General features: G+C 37.7%; 1 protein-coding gene across 2 annotated transcripts in view; it reads left to right on the forward strand.

Annotated features, from left to right (window-relative positions):
* The window catches only part of Rbcn-3A (Rabconnectin-3A), a 732274-nt gene that overhangs the window by 195652 nt on the left and 517254 nt on the right, over nt 1–19368 (forward strand). For both annotated transcript variants that reach the window (XM_067136957.2, XM_067136958.2), the window contains exons 18-19: nt 434–579; nt 1088–1194. In XM_067136957.2, the coding sequence (XP_066993058.2) occupies nt 434–579; nt 1088–1194 (253 nt within the window). The remainder of the gene's footprint in view (nt 1–433; nt 580–1087; nt 1195–19368) is intronic.

Below are 19368 nucleotides of genomic sequence, written 5' to 3' on the forward strand. Positions count from 1 at the left end.
AAATTTATTCAAAGTCAAAAATATATATTTATATGTATATTTTGCAAAATATCATTGAAATGTACAATAAAATAGAAGTTAGATTGCTTTTAGATTCAGTTGAAGAAAAGATCCAAGTACTAAGCCAGCAATGGAAGAAATATATGAAGTAGAAAGTGAAGGGGTAGTTGCTGCTAGAACAGCATTAAACTGGTTGCAGCAAATCTGTGACGGAAATAGTAGTCTTGAAGACAGACCTATTTCAGGGCAACCTTCAGTTCTTTTTCATATGATCTTCAGTAACCTCATTAACAGGAATCTGTTGAAGTGAAACTAATCCATTCAGTGGTGAATTTTGCATGGTTTTTCTCTGCAGTAATGTATGTCTATTAATACTAATGTGGATGTTTGCTTTCCTAATTAGTACACATTTTTAACTTGAGGTGCTCTTCAGGTATGCACCCAGGATCTACCCCTGCCTGATGGTGTGGAAGTTGTCCATGCTGCTCCTGCTGCAGGCCATCTGAGTTCTGCGTCCATCTACCCAGCATGCTTTGCACCTTACATAATCGTCACTGCATGTTCAGATAGCACTATTCGGTAAGAATACAAAAAAAAGTTTTCTGCATGTTTTAACCATGGTAGGAGTCATACATTGTAGTAGAGGGCATTTCTATAAAAGAATTGATTGCAAATTTAACTCAAGTATTAAAGCAAAACACACAGTGCTTATAGGAGAGATACAGACTTTCTGGCCTGGGGATTTGTTCTTATGCTGGTCTCTGTTGCTTGACATCCCAAATTAATTATTCTCAATCTTCATCAGAGCTATCTGAAAGGCATATTTTTGACCAAGGTCAGGTGAGAGTAGGGAAAGGAAATACCTTGTACTCAGTATATAAAGACTGATTAAAGACACTCAGTAAATGATAAAAATAAAATAACTTCTCTTGTAAGCTTAAATTATAATGAGGCAAAAGGAGATATAAATGCACAAATAATTGAAGTATTATGAGAGTTCATGTTGTATTTCAAGTCAACTTATTAATTTTATATTCTTACTTAATTTTGAAACAAACTGGATATAAAAATATACTTTCATTTCTAGGTTCTGGAAATGCAAAGTGACAAAAGCTGGTGAAAAAAGCAAGAATTATGAATGGTGTGAATGGGAAATGACTCGTAAGGACCAAGAGTCAACAATAGATATAACAGGTTAGTATTTTTTAAATCTTGCTACATTGTTCTAGTGCATTTAACAAATTACAAGATTGAACTAATTAAAATTCAAAGCAAGTGCTATGATAAGGAGGCTTATGTGTGGCATTTTATTCTAAGACTTCCTTTTCAGTGCACATTAAAAAAGTAAGTTAAATTGACCCTTGGGAAGCTTTTTTTTTTTTAAATGGACTCTTGAAGTACAAAATATTAATTTTGACATGAATATGTCAGAGGTGTCCAGGAGAGAGGGACATCGAAGTGAAGCTCAGAACCATCAAAAGAACTATGAAGTTAAAAACTCTGTGGGAATGGACACAACCAAATTGGCTAGATAAAGAGACAAATAAGGCAAGAGGTATAAAACTGGAACTGGCCTGCAAACTAACTCAGAACAGGTACAACAAGCGAGCAATATCCTACAACCCTAAAATTAGACATTACAGCACAGTAGTAAACCCAGGGGATCTGTATGGCTCGGAGTGCCCAACACTGAATAAGAAAGGGGACACTGTCTCAGTGTGGAAACGAAGCTTGAAATTCTGTGGACATCTGATGAGAATGACAAGAACTGATTGACGAAGATCTTTAATCCTCGAGCTGCTAGTTGATATATCTGTAACCGGTGGATGTGCATCACACATTTGTAGTACCTTTTGTATATCACTCTGACATACAGTAGAAGTCCGCTATAATGAGTACGGCATATGACGAGAACTCCATTATAACGATAGCTTTGGTCTGTTCCTTCAAAATTCCTATATTAAACTATCACTTGTTATAGATGGTGATTCCCGTAGGGAACCTGATATATTTGTCCCGAATGAGTAAATGTCCAATAACAGACTAACTATATTGGTATTAGCCCTATCACTGACGCATCCGTTATTACGAGCGATTAATCGTGCTCAATTTTTTCCGTTACCGACATTTGTGCACCCAGTGATTATATTGCATGCAATCGATCATTTTCAGTATCGTTTCCTTGCTATGTCCACTAGCGAGATCTCTCCTCAAAAATCAGAAACGAAAGAGAACATGTTTTCATAATAAATACGTAAATAAGAAGGTTGATAACAGTTGTTAAGTCATTAGAAATAACAGCTAAGTAAACAATCACTTAATTTTAAATACTTACCCTGAAATTAAGTAAGAATATGATATGGCAGAGCGCATCACTGATTTCTGATGTTAGATTATATTTTCTGAAGTTTGGTTAAATTTCAGTAAGGCTATTCCCATCTAAATTTATAGCTAGAATGTTATCACTTTTCTACTGATGCTTAACCCCTCAGCGTCGCAGTCGTTTAAAGAGCTTCCTATCCCGCGGCCGGATGAGATTTCAACTACGCGCGACTGAAATACATTGATTCACTTAAAGCGTTACTACTAGTATAAGAGTGGCCCGATATTCACGAAATTTGGAATTCCTTATGGTAGAACTATGTACATGAAGATAATTACATAACTGTTTCACATTTCCTTAGTAATTTAGTTCCGTGTGATAGAGTTCGAAGCACTCTTCGAGACAGAGACCCAAGGCACACTCCTGGCAGCAGTACACCGATGTCTTCTTTTCACCGTGTTTTGAACACGCGATACAACGTCTCTGAGGTTTGGATTTCTCACTCTTGGGTGCTAATTTCCTGATAAAACGTATTTCCTGCAACCTTGGAACTGTATTATCTGATGCGCGCCGGCCTTGAATATTTCGTTTCCCGCCCGAGAAGCGTATTTTGTACTACGTAAACAAACCTTCCATCAGCTGAAACTGATAAGATAACTGCTCAATGTTTGTCCCTGTGACTTGTCTAAATATTATTGGAGAATCTAGGAATCATAATTCACTGTTGAAAGCTTCCCTTTGACCTGTATGCGTATCTATAGCCTCCTACACGAAATTTCCAAGTACTGGTTCCTCCTCATCGTCACTCTCATCATTTACCACTGCTACATCATCTATTTCATTATCACTACTGCTAATACTGCCACTACTACTTCCGACTAAACTTTCATTTGAGTTATACAATATTTCAAGCACGCTACACTCAGCAGGAGCTAGCCATTGAGCGCGGTGCGTCACACAAGCTGATGAAGCTGCAGCGGGACCGAAAGCGGCAGGACGAAACTGAATGAGGGGAATAACATTTATGACGAATCAAAACAACTCGATACATATTTCAGATTAAAAGGTCGATACATCGTCTTTCAAACGAAATATATACCATGCACAACTGCTGTTCGTGTCGTATGACAGAAAGCAGCACTAACTGATGCCTATACAGAGTACTCGTAGAGAGTTACGAAAAGATTACAAGCTGAGAAATAAAGACAAATATAATAAATAAACCGCACTCTTAATACAAAATTAGAGCAAAGAACATCACACGAAAAGACAAACTTCTCAGATCATCATTTCTTTATTTTATTCTGTGGGAAAGAATGAAGCAAACGGACTATTAAAAAAGCAGGGATTGGTGCTCAGACATAATTGACATATACTTATCCTTGCAAAAGCAGCTACACTTTAACGATTTTCAATACTTATTTAGAACACTGATAAACCCGAAAATGTCTTCTTGGAAACAAAACAATTTGCATATCCATAACACCAAAACTCTTCGCGCTATAGCCGTAAATGCGAAGCCATGTATGGGTCTATACCACGTATAGAGGTCGGCGGCTACGGAAGAAAAGGGTGTCTATACCACGTATAGAGGTCGGCGCTGAGGGGTTAATATGTTTTCATGGTATATGCGTGGTTAAGTTAGGTTAGGTGATGCTGTTTGAATAAGAAAACTGTGCCATTTGCCATAAAATGTGACCTTCGGTGTCGCTCTCTCTATGTGCAACTGCAAACTCTCTCGACATTTGAAGGCGATGTCGGAGACGATACGAGTCTATTAGTAATGCCAGTCAACTACTGTTCCGTAAAGAAAATTAGAAATGAAGGAATAGAACATGTTTTTGTAATAAATACGTAAATTACATGGCTGATAGCACTTGTTAACTCGTTAGAAATAAAGGCTGAAGTAAATGATCGCTTAATTTTTAATGAAGTGGGAGAAGCTTGTAAACGTAAAAAGAAGGCTTATCAGAAGTGGCTCCAAACAAGTGCTGATGCAGACAGGGAATTGTACATAGGTGAAAGAAACGGAGCAAAACAAATAGTTGTTGAATCCAAAACGAATTCATGGAAAGATTTTGGTAATAACCTGGAAAGGCTAGGTCAAGAAGCAGGGAAAACTTTCTGGACAGTAATCATCTTAGGAAGGGAAGGAAAAGGGAAATGAACAGTACTTTGGGTAATTCAGGTGAACTCGTAATAGATCCTAGGGAATCACTGGACAGGTGGAGGGAATAATTTGAAAATCTTAACGTAAAAGGAAATCTTCATGGTGGTGTAACGAACAACGGAGTTCATTGGGAGGAGAAAAATGTTGATGAAATTATGCTTGATGAAGTGGAAAGGATGGTGAACAAACTCCATTGTCGTAAAGCAGCAGGAATAGATAAAATTAGACCTGAAATGGTGAAGTATAGTGGGAAGGCAGGCATAAGATTAGCATAGTGTTAAGGTACCTTCAGATTGGACAAAAGCAGTAATTGCACCTGTATATAAGCAAGAGAACAGAATGGATTGCAACAACTATCGAGGTATCTCATTGATTAGTATACCAGGCAAAGTATTCACTGGCATCATGGAAGGGAGGGTGCGATCAGTGGTTGAGAGGAAGTTTGATGAAAACCAGTGTGCTTTCCGACCATAGTGGGGCTGCTAGGATCAGATTTTCAGTATGTGCCAGGTAATTGTAAAATGCTACGAGAGGAATACAGAGTTGTGTTCATGTTTCGTAGATGTAGAGAAAGCATATGACAGGGTACCGAGGGAAAAGATGTTCACCATACTGGGGGACTATGGGATCAAGGGTAGATTATTAAAATCAATCAAAGACATTTATGTGGACAGTTGGGCTGCAGTGAGAATTGATGGTAGAATGAGTTCCTGGTTCATGGTACTTACAGGGGTTGGACAAGGCTGTAATCTTTCACCTTTGTTGTCCATAGTTTACATGGATCATCTGCTGAAAGGTATATAGTGGCAGGGAGGAATTCAGTTAGGTGGAAATGTAGTATGCAGTCTGGCCTATGCCATTGACTTGGTCTTAATGGCAGATTGTGACGAAAGCCTGCAGTCTAATGTCTTTCAACTTGAAAATAGGTGCAATGAGTATGGTATGAAAATTAGCCTTTTGAAGACTAAATTGATGTCAGTAGGTAAGAAATTCAACAGAATTGAATGTCGGATTGGTGATACAAAGCTGGAACAGGTAGATAATTTCAAGTATTTAGGATATGTGTTCTCCCAGGATGGTAATATAGCGAGATTGAATCAAGGTGCAGTAAAGCTAATGCAGTGAGCTCGCAGTTGCAATCAACAGTATTCTGTAAGAAGGAAGTCAGCTCCTGGACGAAACTATCTTTACATGGGTCTGTTTTCAGACCAACTTTGCTTTACAGGAGCAAAAGCTGGGTGGACTGAGGATATCTGTTCATAAGTTAAAAGCAACAGACATGAAAGTAGTGAGAATGATTGCTGGTACAAACAGGTGGGAACAATGGCTGGAGGGTACTCGGAATGTGGAGATAAAGACTAAGGAATGAACTTGATGGATGAAGCTGTACGCATAAACTGACTTCGGTGGTGGGGTCATGCGAGGCAAATGAAGGAGGATAGGTTACCTAGGAGAATAATGGACTCTGTTATGGAGGGTAAGAGAAGTATAGAGAGAACAAGACGATGATGGTTAGACTCAGTTTCTAACGATTTAAAGATAAGAGGTATAGAAGTAAATGAGGCCACAACACTAGTTGCAAATAGAGGATTGTGGTGACATTTAGTAAATTCACAGAGGCTTGCAGACTGACTGACTGACTGACTGACTGACTGAAAGCTGAAAGGCATAACTCTGTTTTTTTTTTTTTTTTGCTACACAGCTGAAACCAATGGGAAACTACAGCTGTAACTAAATCCCAAGGCATGCAGTTCTCTGTGTGAATGATATACTGAAGATGGCTTCCTCCTGGGTAAAATATTCTGGAGGTAAAATAGTCTCCCATTCGGATCTCGGGGTAGGGACTACACGAGAGGGGGCAATCGTCAGAAAGATGGATACTGACATTCTGCAAGTCGGAGTGTGGAATGTAAGAAGTTCGAATTATCGTGGTAGGTTAGAGAATCTGAAAATGGATGGAGATACCGTATTTCACGGCATAATCGTCGCACTTTTTATACCAAAATTTTCGAAAAAAAATTGTAGGGTGCGACCATTATACGATGAATATTTAATACCAGTATTTGTATTACTCAAAAAAATGTATTTATAACTAAATTGTATTTGATACAAATTTAAGATGCACGTAATACTCGCGTTTATACATCAAAATAATTAAAATAGTCTAAAACAAAATTCATAATTTTTCGCAACAATTCGGCGAACGTTTTTCCAACCTGAAAATAAAAATGAACGTATTAAGTTAATTTGTCATTAATTTCAGTATTAAAGTTAAAATATTACACTTGCAAAAAATTATCGCTTTGTTGTGAAATGCGGACTTACCGGTACGCACTTTATTCCAAATCTTCGGTGTCGCTATCGCAGGTTTCGCTATCTGATGCGCCGTCCTCGCCTCTGTTAATACCAATATCAGATTCTTCGTCTCCCTGCCACACTGCGTCATCTTCGGAACCGTCTAGTGCATTCGAAATCCCAGTCCTTTTGAAGCTCTTGGAGACTAGTTCAGGTGGTATAAGATCCCAACTCTTCTTCACCCACGAGCATACCAAGTCCAAGGGTGGACGCCTGATATTTCCGGCGGGCGTCAATTGCTGATCGCCGCTCATCATCCACTCGTTGTAAAATCGACGTAAGTGGTCTTTAAAGGGTTTATTAACACATACGTCTAGTGGCTGCAAAGCAGATGTTAGGCCACCAGGAATGACTATCTGTCGTGTCTTATTTGTAGTGAGAATTTGCTTCACTTCGTTCACGAGGTGACCTCGGAAACTATCTAAAACAAGCAGAGCTGGTTGTTTTAGAAGTGCACCAGGTCTTCTATTCCACACAGTTTTAACCCAGTCCAGCATGAGTTCTACGTCCATCCAACCCTTTGGTTGCACTCGTACATGAATTCCACGGGGAAACTGTATATTCTTAGGCATCGTTTTCCTCTTGAAAATGATGTAAGGCGGCAACTTTCTCCCGTCAGCTGTAATGGCTAGCATTGCCGTGCATCGCAACTTCTCACTACCGCTGGTTTTCATTAATACACTCCGTGATCCTTTTAGCACAATAGTGCTGTTGCGAGGCATATCAAAAAAGATTGGAGTCTGATCGGCATTACCGATTTGAGAAAGCAAGTACGAAGTTTTCTTGTGCAAACGTATGACAAATCGGTGAAAATTTACAATCTTGTCCGTGTAATCAGCAGGCAACTTTTGGCTTAGTGTTGTTCTCCTTCGCACTGACAGATTATGTCGTCGCATGAACCCCTTAATCCACCCACGAGTCGCCTTAAACTGAGTTACCGGTATGTTGTGTTTGCGCGCTACCTCCTGTCCCTTAATTTGTAACATTTCATATGATACACTGCAGCCATTGTTACGTATTTCACTGACGTACCTAAACACTTCTTCGTCAATTATAGGAAACTTCCCTGTTTTAGGACCTCTAAACGCGCGTCTAGAAGGTTTTGTGCCTTTTAGCTTGTTTTTTACTTTCCGCCAGTCACGCACCAACTTTTCACTCACAGAAAATTTTTTTTCTGCAGCTCTGTTCCCGTGCTGTTCAGCGAAGGCAATTACGCTTAGCTTGAAGCCCGTAGAATAGTTTCTATATTTACCCATAATCGCTTATAAATGCTTCACACGTTAATGTTTTGCGATATAAATGACTTTCCGTAATTGTTCACTATTAAAACAAATTATTTCTGCAAACACCCAAAACACAAATTAAAAACTTAAATTCTCACGCACACATGTTTACAGTAATCACGTAAATCTGAAACAAATAAATGCATCTGTGATCTGTCCATTCCAGAGCAGCCAATACTGTTAGGCACCAAGGAAGCATGCAACAATTTATCAGTTTAGCTCGTTGGTTGCGACACACTACTGCGCTTGCGCAAAGCTCGCAAACCGGAGCTCTAGCTAGCGCGGTGTAGATCTACTGTATAGTTGACTGTATTCCGAGACGTCAGTAACAAACATTCATTTTTTTCAATTTCTTTTAAACATACGGTAATTAGGTTAATATTTCTTCCCAGTTATTGATGATTTTACATTACATTACTGACGAGTTTATAAAATAAAACTTTTGATAGCATTGGATAATAATTACCTTGACTGCTTGGATAAAAGTTGTCATCCCATGCCCGGACACTTATGACGTAGTAGTAAGATAAGAGTCTAGCGATGACAACTGAGACATCGTAAATAATTCGGCTGAATAATTCCGTGGAAATCTGCGTTATCGTCTTGGATTTCACTTCGTGCGCAATAACACAGGAGTCGGCCCCATGGTGTAGGGGTAGCGTGCTTGCCTCTTACACGGAGGCCTCGGGTTCAATTCACGGCCGGGTCAGGGAATTTTACCTGTATCTGAGGGCTGGTTCGAGGTCCATTCAACCTACCTAGCCGGTATTTCCTGGCGACGTTGCCGATAAGCGATAACTTACAGCCTTACGTATTTCAAATAGGAACTCATAATATATAGGTGGTGAATAAATAGTACACTGTCTCGCGACCACGTTGTCAAACTGCCGATAGCCTACCGGTAAGCATAATATGTAGGTGGTGAATAAATAGTACACTGTCTCGCGACCACGTTGTCAAACTGCCGATAGTCTACCGGTAAGCCATGCGTCGTACATATACCGGTATTATTTATTTATACGTTGTGCAACATGTCGCAAACATGACTGTGTTGCCAAATTGCCCATAAACCATACACGTATTTAAATTGCGCATTCATGTGCAACTTACGTTGCAGTTCCATTTACCTTTTAACCAGATTAGTGAACAAAATTTGGACGTGCGACGATTATGTAATTAAAGGTTTAAAGTCCGATTTTTGTATTGAAAATAAAGGATGCGACGAGAACGCGGTGGCGACTATTATGCCGTGAAATACGGTAGGTAGACTAAAGTTATAGTTTGTATACATGAAGTACTTTGGCAGGAAGAACAGGATTTTTGGTCAGGTGACTATAGAATTATCAGTACAGAATCAAACTGGGGAAATGCAGCAGTTGGTTTAGTATGAATAAAAAAATAGGGCAGCGGGTAAGCTACTACGACCAGCATAGTGAAAAGATTATTGATGTCAAGATAGACACCAAACCAATGCCCATCACAATAGGGGAGGTCTGTACGTCTACTAGTTCAGCAGATGATGAAGAAATTGAAAGAATATATGAAGAGATAAAATATTTAATACAATTAGTGAAAGGTGACAAGAATCTAATTGTAATGGGAGACTGGAATGCATTGGTAGGCCAAGGAAGAGAAGGTAATATAATAGGAGAATTCTGATTGGGGTAAAGGAATGAAAGAGGAAGTTGGCTGGTTGAATTCTGTACCGATCTTAAGTTAGCCCTTTGCAATACTTGGTTCAAACACCACAAACGACAGCTGTATACATGGACGAGACCTGGAGACACAGGGAGGTATCAAATAGACTTCATTATGATTAGGCAGAGATTAAGAAACCAAGTGCTGGATTTCAAAAGTTTTCCAGGAGCAGACCTGGACTCTGACTACAACTTGTTGGTAAGTTAGTCATGAAATGTCATCTGAAGATGAAATCGGAGAAAGGAAAGAATATAAGGAGATGGGATCTAAACAAATTGAAAGGAAAGAGTGCGAGGGACTGTTTCAAGGAACATGATGCGTAAGGACTAAATGAAAAGGCTGATAGAAACAATAGAGGAAGAATGGACAGTCGTGAAGAATGAGATCAGCAAGGCTGTTGAAGAAATGTTAGGAAGAAAGGAAAGATCAACTAAAAATCAATGGATAACTCAAGAGATACTAGACCTGATTGATGAACAACGAAAGTACAAGAATGCAAAAAAATTAAGAGGGTAGAATGGAATACAGGCAGTTAAAGAATGAAGTGGGTAGGAAGTGCAGGGAAGCTAAGGAAGAATGGCTGAAGGAGAAATGCAATGAAGTTGAAGATTGTATGGTCCTAGGAAAGGTAGATGCTGCATGCAGGAAAATCAAGGAAATCTTTGGAGAAAGGAAAACTAGATGTATGAATATTGAGAGTGACTGGAGTGGGACATTGATGATGATGATATTGATGATGGAAAACCACTTCTAGGAAAAGAAGACAAGGCAGAAATATGGCAGGGACATATCGAACAGTTGTATCAAGGTAAAGACTTCGATGACTGGTTCTGGAACAAGAAGAGGCTCTTGATGGTGATGAAATGGAAGATCCAGTTTTGAAATCAAAATTTGACAGAGTTTAGAGGGACCTAAACAGGAACAAGGCACCTGAAATTGATTACATTCTCCCTGAATTACTAACTGCCTTAGGAGAAATCAGCATGGCGAGGTTATTCCATTTAGTGTGTAAGATGTGTGGGACAGAAGTGCCATCCTATTTTTGGCAGAATGTTGCATACTTATTCCCAAGAAAGCTGGTACTGACAAGTGTGAAAACTACCACACCATTAGTTTAGTATCTCACGCCTGCAAAATTTAACATGTATTATTTACGGAAGAATGGAAAGACAAGTTGGAGAAGATCAATTTGGCTTCAGAAGAAATGTAGGAACATGTGAAGCAATCCTGACTTGACGTCTGATCTTAGAGGATCGAATTAAGGACAAGCCCACATGGCATTTGTAGATATTGGAAAGGCATTTGATAATGTTGATTGGACCAAGCTATTTGAGAGTCTGAAGGTGTAATAGAGTTTGTGGGATGTTCCACCATTCAACGCAATGAACACACAATCAGCAATTTTTTTTTTTTTTTTAATTTTTTTTTTTTTTTTTTTTCTGGACTAGGTTTGTTGACGACACCTTCACAATTTTAGATGGAAGACACACCAACAGCCTAACCATTCTCGAAGAGTTGAACAAACTGAGTCTCCATATACAGTTCACATTAGAAACATAATCCAGCCGTTCTCTAAATTCTCTGGACTTAACTGTCACAAGAGATCAACACTCCCTCTCCTATGACATTTACAGGAAACCTACACAAACTATGAATACTATAAAACAACACTCAATCCACCTGAGCTCCCACATAAAAGCAGCCTTTTATAGCTTTGTCCACAGCGCTTTTAATATTCAGTTATCTCGTTCCAACCTAACAAAAGAACTAGACACCATCAGGGCAATAGCTTATTCTAATGGATACAACAAAAGGTTCATCGACCAAATTATATCTAAAATTCGAAACAAACCTAAATCTACTCTTATTAAAGAAAAGAAGCAAAAGGACAGTTTTTCAGTTATTACCTTCAATAATGATTCTGTTTACCAAATAACAAACTTATTAAAAAAACACGGGGTAAAAATAGCATTCAGAACAACCAACAACAGTCGTTCACATTTCCACAATCCAAGGATTGTGAATAAATCGGACAAATTTGGCAAATCAGGCATTTACAGATTACAGTGCCAGTCTTGTTTAGCAAGCTACATTGGACAGACAGAAAGGAACTTTAACACCAGGTATATTAAACATATTAATGCAGTCAAACATAACGACATTCAGAGTCCAAGCATAAATTTTCCGACATAGACAAGGACCTACAAATTATTGAAACCATGGAAATAGGACCTCTACTCAGTATCAAAGAAATGTTTTACATATCGTTAGACCAACAAGTCAATTTTAATCATAATCTGAATGAATCCACCGAAAAAACAGTCTTTACGAGGCCATTCATCCCTTCATCCTCAAGACATATCTAGGGAGAACGGCTCGGTAACGAATCACTTCCCCACTCTCGCACACCTCCTCCACTCCTCAACCAACCCAAAGCAAACCACTGCCCTTCCCCACAATAATAATAATAATAATAATAATAATAATAATGGTAATAAAATGTATATGTACAGTTCAGCATATAAAGGTAAGAATTTCATAATGTTCCATATTGAACTCAGTTCACAATTAAATTGAAAGAAGGTAAATAATGGTTCAAGCTTTTCAATATAAGTAGAATTAGAAATGTAATGTTACATTCCTAGTTCTTTATATTTTAAGTGATCGGCTGATGATGACCCGGAACAGTGGTCGAAACCAGTACTGCTAGTAATCAACTAGGAATGTAACATTGTATTTCTAATTCTACTTGTATTGAAAAGGTTGAACCATTATGTATCTTATTACAGTTCAGCATATCATTGACCTAACCGGACCATGACGTAATGGTAATTTACCTTACAAACTAGCCAGCTGGACTCGCAAACGACAAAGTATTACACCCCCTTGCATTCTATACTAGACTATGCTCTCTTTCACAAGAGTTTAATCCTGATGTAAACATGATGCCTGTACACCTCCACCAAAGAAAGAATTGTGATTTACTGAGCGTGTAGTATCACGCTCTACCTCTTCAGTGTCTCGAGTCCAAATGTACAATGGTGGGCATCGTATACGACAACAGTGCGAAGATTTAAAGTTATGACTAAACATAATTTGTGAACAATACCGAAGGTGGACATGGAGTAGTTTTTGACTGTTTAGAAGTTTACAGTTTACATTTTAGGAGTTCACAGGGATCTCTTCCGCTGAAGTATAAAAAAGATTCCATTATTTATTTACTTTGGAATATTAAAAAGAAATACACTTCGGTAACAGCATGCAAGATGATTTAACCTTAGCCAAGCGTTACACATCTTTATCTGGAACCCGTGTACTCCCGCGCGAGCTATAGACATGTTTGTCTGGAATTTAGAGTTACACGCTTTTGCGACTGTATGTTCCCTCTTAGGTTTGAAATATTAACTGATAGATGCCGGGAGCATATAGACAGGGCTTTTATTTAGGCTAGACACAGGGATTTGGAGTTTAAAAAAAACGGTGTTTGTTCCAAAGCGTGGTTTCCATGCTGGTGTACTTCATGTAAAGTTGGTGACATTGTGAAAGTTCGTGTTTTACCTTTTCTAGATGTTATGTCGCATTAATATACTCAAAACAAGAGTGAAATAGTGGTGATGAATACCCGGCAATAAGTGATGAGTGGGAAAGTGAGAAAAGTGAAATCGTTGCAAGTGAGTACGAAAATAACCTAAGTGACAGAGCAGACAAAGATGAAAAAAGGGTTCTGTGGTCTGTGTCTGTAAGGTCCAAAAAGTAAGAAAAGACACTATTTATTATTGTAAAATTTGTACAGCAAAGCCATTTTTACACACTGATACATGCTTTGCAATGTATCACACAAGTAAAAGTTTATAAATACTAGTTGCATTGTTACTGTACATGTTTATTAGTGAATTTGCTAGTTCAGTATTTATAGCAGTAGTCATAGTGAATTATGAAGTAGGGTAGAAAGTGAATTACAGCTCAGTTGTTTAGTGATCTTAATCAAGACTACTTTCTGTTGTGCCTTGTGCCATATATATATATAATAAGAGTTTTGTCTGTACATTGCTCAGAATTTGAAAATAATGGTATTTCTGTATCGGTCATGTCCACAGTAACCAGGAAATGTATTTTTTACTTTTCCGTAATGTCTGTCTGTCTGTCTGTCTGTCTGTCTGTCTGTACACGCATCACTAGAAAACGGCCAAAGGGAATTTAATGAAAATCGGTATGCAAAGTCGGGGAATAAGTCGCTACAATCTAGGCTATAAATAATTGTATCCACGCTTAAAGAAATGGTAGTTTAGGGGAGGGCCTAAAATTTAATTTTCAAGTATTTATGTTTTTAGTAGTCCTATCTTCGTAAAAATTGGTATGCAAAGTTGAGGAATAGTCGCTACAATCTAGCCTAAGAATAATTTTATTCACGCTGAGTGAAATGGTAGTTTAGGGGAGGGCCTAAAATTTAATTTTTAAATATTTACGTTATTAGTGGTCCTATTTCATTGAGAATTGGTATGCAACGTCGGAGAATGAGCCACTACAATTTAAGCTATAAGTTATTTTATTTACGCTGAGTGAAATGGTAGTTTAGGGGAAGGCCTAAATGTAATCCTCAAATATTTATATTCTTAGTTGTCATATCGAAAAATACTACATAACCAAAGTTATAGAGAATTAAATTTCAGACCCTTTATGTCTTATATATTTTTACCGTACCGGCTATGATAACAGATATTCATGAATTTGTATTTTTGTTGCTAAGTCCATTATCAACGCCAAGCCACGAGAAAATGGATTAACAGAATTTAATGAAAATTGGTATATAAAGTCGGGGAATAAGAAACTACAGTCTAAGCTATGAACAATTTTATTCATCCTTGAAGAAATTGTAGTTTAGGGGAAGGTGCCTAAAATGTAATTTTTAAATACCAATATTATTGGTCCTATCGAAAAGTACAATATAAAAAATTTATAGAGAATACAATTTCCGATCATTTATCTTCAGTTTTACTATACCGACTATGATGAGAGTGGTATTTCAGATTCGGAAAAAAACGAAATGTGATGGCCTCTAATATCGAAAGTGCATAAAATTGATCAACAATAACATTACATTGACCATTGTTTATTGTGATGTTCTTTGTCTCTTATGCTGCCTCGCAATTCCGATAGATGGGATTACTGCTGCGTACCGAGTATAACAGCCTGACTGAATATTGGCCGGAAATAACCGGGGAGTTAGAAAACTTTCTTCTTTAGCAAGTCATTCCTCTGGTTCATACATTTTCTGATACAGCTGGCACGTAACACACTGGATCGTAATAGTATTTCAGATATTCGATCCCTACTCTGACGCGCTGTTTTGAATGAGCAGTGGGTATTATAGTAGGTTAGAATGTGGTTATGCAAGTAGTATAAGTGCTATGGAGAGGCCTGTCTTTCCAAAAGACTCAAAATTTAAATCTGCAGCATCCTACTCCTTCACAGTAATGCTAGACTCCACAATGCTACTGTTATAAAAGCCAAATTGGAAGAAATGCACTTGCCCCTTGTAGTTCAGATTTGTCAGCTTATGACTACCATTTGTTTGGATCTCTGTAAGAGATGGAAAAAAGACTTAGATGAAAAGAAATATCCCAGTGACAAAGTGGTACAAGACTGTGTGTGCAATTGGCTATGTACTTGTCCAAATTTTTTAGTGAAGAAACTACTAATGCAGTAGACAAAATGTGTAGATATTAGTGAAAGCTGTGTAGAAAATTAGCTTTGTATGTTTTGATGTACAGTAATCTAATGAAGTTTTTGTGTAGAGCCTCACTCATAAACGACCCTCATACCATTCTCATTTTATTGGAACCCTGAAGTGCTATGATATATTAACATTCATATTATTTATTTTAATAATAATTTTTCAGCCAACATAGGACTACTTTAGTCAGGTTTATGGAGGTTTTTCTTTTTTGGTCAGCCCATTACTCTTTCATCCTTTCTGAACCTAATTTTCTTTCTGCTTCTGGAATCACTCTTCCTATTCTCTGGTTGTTGATTCGCATCTGCAGTCTGTGTGTTTATCTTTCAATATCTTGAGTGTATTTGTTTGTATTTTAAATCGTCTGTTGTAATATGTAACTCTCATGTCTTCTTTAAGTTCTGTGATCCATCTAATATTATTCTTACTCTTACTCTTCCATAATTTTTCTATTATTTTTCTACTGATTCTATTTTCTGGTGACCGTATTAGATGCTTATGAATGATATTCGTCTCTTGTTCATTGTGCTAGTCACAGGTTCTACCGTATTTACGCAAATAATACCCGCATTTAAAAAAAAAATTGAAACACAAAATTGGGGTGCGGCATTTATTTTTCAAATCAGCCTTTCTAAAGTTAGGGTGCGGGGATTATTCGGTGGCAGGGATAATTCGCGTAAATATGGTATTTCTTTTTAAACTGTTTCATTGGAAGCTAGTCTCCAGACTCCGTGTACTTGAAAATCCACAGCCTGTTTCCAGTCATTTGACCAGGTCAGGAATGGAATGAATAAAGCCCCCATCTAGCGGCAAGGATAGGAAATGCGCTGGCTGCCGAAGCCTGTTTCACTCCTCTTGACTCTGTGTACTTGATAATTTTTATTTAAACAGGTTCTCACTATTCTCCTTTCTAACTTGAGTACTCTATCTATTGCAACTGTGTTTGTTCTTTTGAATAATGTTCCTTTCACATGCATATGTAATTTGTGGCCAGGTGACTGTTTCGTAGTGTTTCAGTTTGGTTGCTATAAGGAGACACTTTTTATTACCATATTTACGCGAATAATACCCACCACCGATTAATCCCTGCACCCAAACTTTAGGAAGGCTGATTTTGAAGAAAATGCCAACATTGACTCAAATAAAACCTGCACCCCAATTTCGTGCCTCAATTTTTTTATATTCATGTAAATACGGTATATGTATTCTTGGTAACATGCTGTGCTGTAACCAGTTTGTCTATTCTATTTTGCCATGCTCGTTTCTCATTCAAGTTGTATATGATTATTACACTTAAATATTTAAATTTTTCTACAATTTTTATTTCTTGGTCTCCCAGCTTAATTTTGTTTACAAGCGGAAGTTGAGTTAATATAATTTCTATTGTTTTCAAATGAAATTTTCAAACCAATATTTTGAGCTATTTCCTGTAAAGATTTTATTTGTTGTTTTGTTTCCTGAATATCATTGGCCAGAAGAGCTAGATCAGCAGCAAATCCTAGACAGTTCAAATGTATGTTATTCTTCTAGGTTCCAATTTTATATTTTTAGAGTTGTTCTTGTACCATTCCTTCATAATGTACTCTAGTGCACAGTTAAAAAGAAGTGGTGACAATCCGTCACCCTGTCTTAAACCAGTTGTTACCAAGAATGGTTCAGAAAGTTCTCCTCTGAACTTAATTTTAGAGATTGTATTAGTTAAAGTTCAGTCAATTTGATTAGCTTTGGGTGAAGTCCGAAATGTCTTAAAATTTTGAATAATGATGGTCTGTGGATGGAGTCGTAATCTTTCTTGAAATCTATAAATGTTATTGAAAGGTCTTCTTTCGTTGTCTGTAATATGCCACGACTAGATTCAAAGTTATTGTTTGTTCAAAGCAGATTCTCCAAGGTTTGAAGCCTCCCTGGTATTCACCTAACTCTTGATCAAGGTTTTCTTTGATCTGATTATATAGTATCTTAGTGAAAATCTTATATGTGGAGTCAAGGATGGAAATACAGTAGAAGTCTGTTATAGCGAGAATTCATAACAGTGAAAAAATTACTCGCTATAACGGATTGTCGTAATATCCGATTTTTTAATTAAAGTCGGAAAACCCACCATGCACATTAAAATCGGCATGAAACGGCAATAAGTTTGTTCAAAACTTGTGTTTCCACAGATGATATCCACACTATGGCTTACTTGTTTATTTTTCGAAATCCGATACAACATGAAAGTGTATGTTTAATTACATTCTAAAAAAATATAGTACCGTATTTCTCCGAAACCAAGATGAACCCCACTTTCTCCTTCAAAAAATTTAAATCAGACTCAAAAAGTACTTTGTAAAATCATATGAATGCCTTTGTTGTTTTTAGACTATTTTTAGACGCCGAACATTAACTTTTGTCATGCCGTATTTTTTTGTGGCTGCACAATTATTTTTTATTTGCGTGGGTTTAAGGACCATTAACTTAAAATTGGCATCATAATACCGACGCGAACCTGTGTAAAATTTGCCGGCAATACCTATTCCATGCGCCTCTACAATACGATGATCCACCAGAAAATTATTGTTGCTGTCTATAAACCTGTTGCTTTTACTCAGCATCAGATATAACCGGCTACCGCTACACGCACGTCTTGCTTTCTGGGTTCGGCCAAATTCAGTGACTAGTGATGTATGGGCCTAATCGCGGCCATTGAAAATCAACGAACGAGTTTATTGCGCCACGGTATGGCCATTCCGCCCTTGCATTGTTCGTGCACATGCCTCATAATTTCATCTTCAACTTCTTTAAAGCGTCCTTGTTGCGGACCACCGAATGAATTTTTTTGTACAGTACGGTACGCATTTTTTAGCTCTTTGTCTTCACGCTAACGCCAAATATTGGCTTTAGTTAGGCCTATGTGCGGCTGCACAATTATTCTACATTTCCGAGTGTTTAATAACCATTAACTTGGCATCATAATATCGACTAGAACCCGTTGAAAATTTGCCGGCAATACCTTTTCCACGTATCTTTACAATACGACTATCCATCACGAAAATATTCCTGCTGTCTATAAAACTTAATTTTACTAAGCGTCAAGTACAATAGACGCGTAATAACTCTGCCACTAAGTAGCTATGGCCTATCTAAGAATTTGAAGGCTCGCATGTTTTGATGCCATTCTGCAGATTTGAGAAACATTTTTGTAGAAGCTAATAGAAAGCCATACTCTCTTCACTATTTCCTGAGATCCAGTGACGTTACACACAGGCACTGTACAACCGGTTGTTGCGGCTAGCGATGTAGGCTATAGTAAAGAGGCAGTTGTTTGTTGTCAACGAGTTTTGTGCGTGTGTGAAAAGAAACAGCGTGGTTACCACGGTAGTTGCCAGTGGTATCCATTAACTTACTGTCAGGCCGCGAATGCAAGACAACCCTCGAGTTTTTGCATGAGATTCTGAGAAAAAATGTCTTGGATTCGGAGAAATACGGTATCACTCCAGAGGTTTCTGTGCCAAACACTTCAGTTTTCTTCAAAGGGCGTCCTTTAACATAACTGTATATGTATCATGGAAACATATTTGAAACGCATGTAGAGAAATGATAACCTACTCGCAAAAAATTTACATGTAAATAGCCTTTCCGAAATTTAACGAGACGCGAGAAGATATGAAATGTCTTCTGAAATCAGTGATGTACTCTGCCATATCTTGAGATGTATCACATTGTTACTTAATTTCCGTTTATAACATTAAAATCAAGATATCTTTTACTTCAGTTTTTATTTTTAACGAGTTAACAACTGCTATCGGCCACGTTATTTACGCAT

The sequence above is a fragment of the Anabrus simplex genome, chromosome 1, assembly GCF_040414725.1.
Source record: "Anabrus simplex isolate iqAnaSimp1 chromosome 1, ASM4041472v1, whole genome shotgun sequence".
In the NCBI taxonomy this organism is placed as follows: domain Eukaryota; kingdom Metazoa; phylum Arthropoda; class Insecta; order Orthoptera; family Tettigoniidae; genus Anabrus; species Anabrus simplex.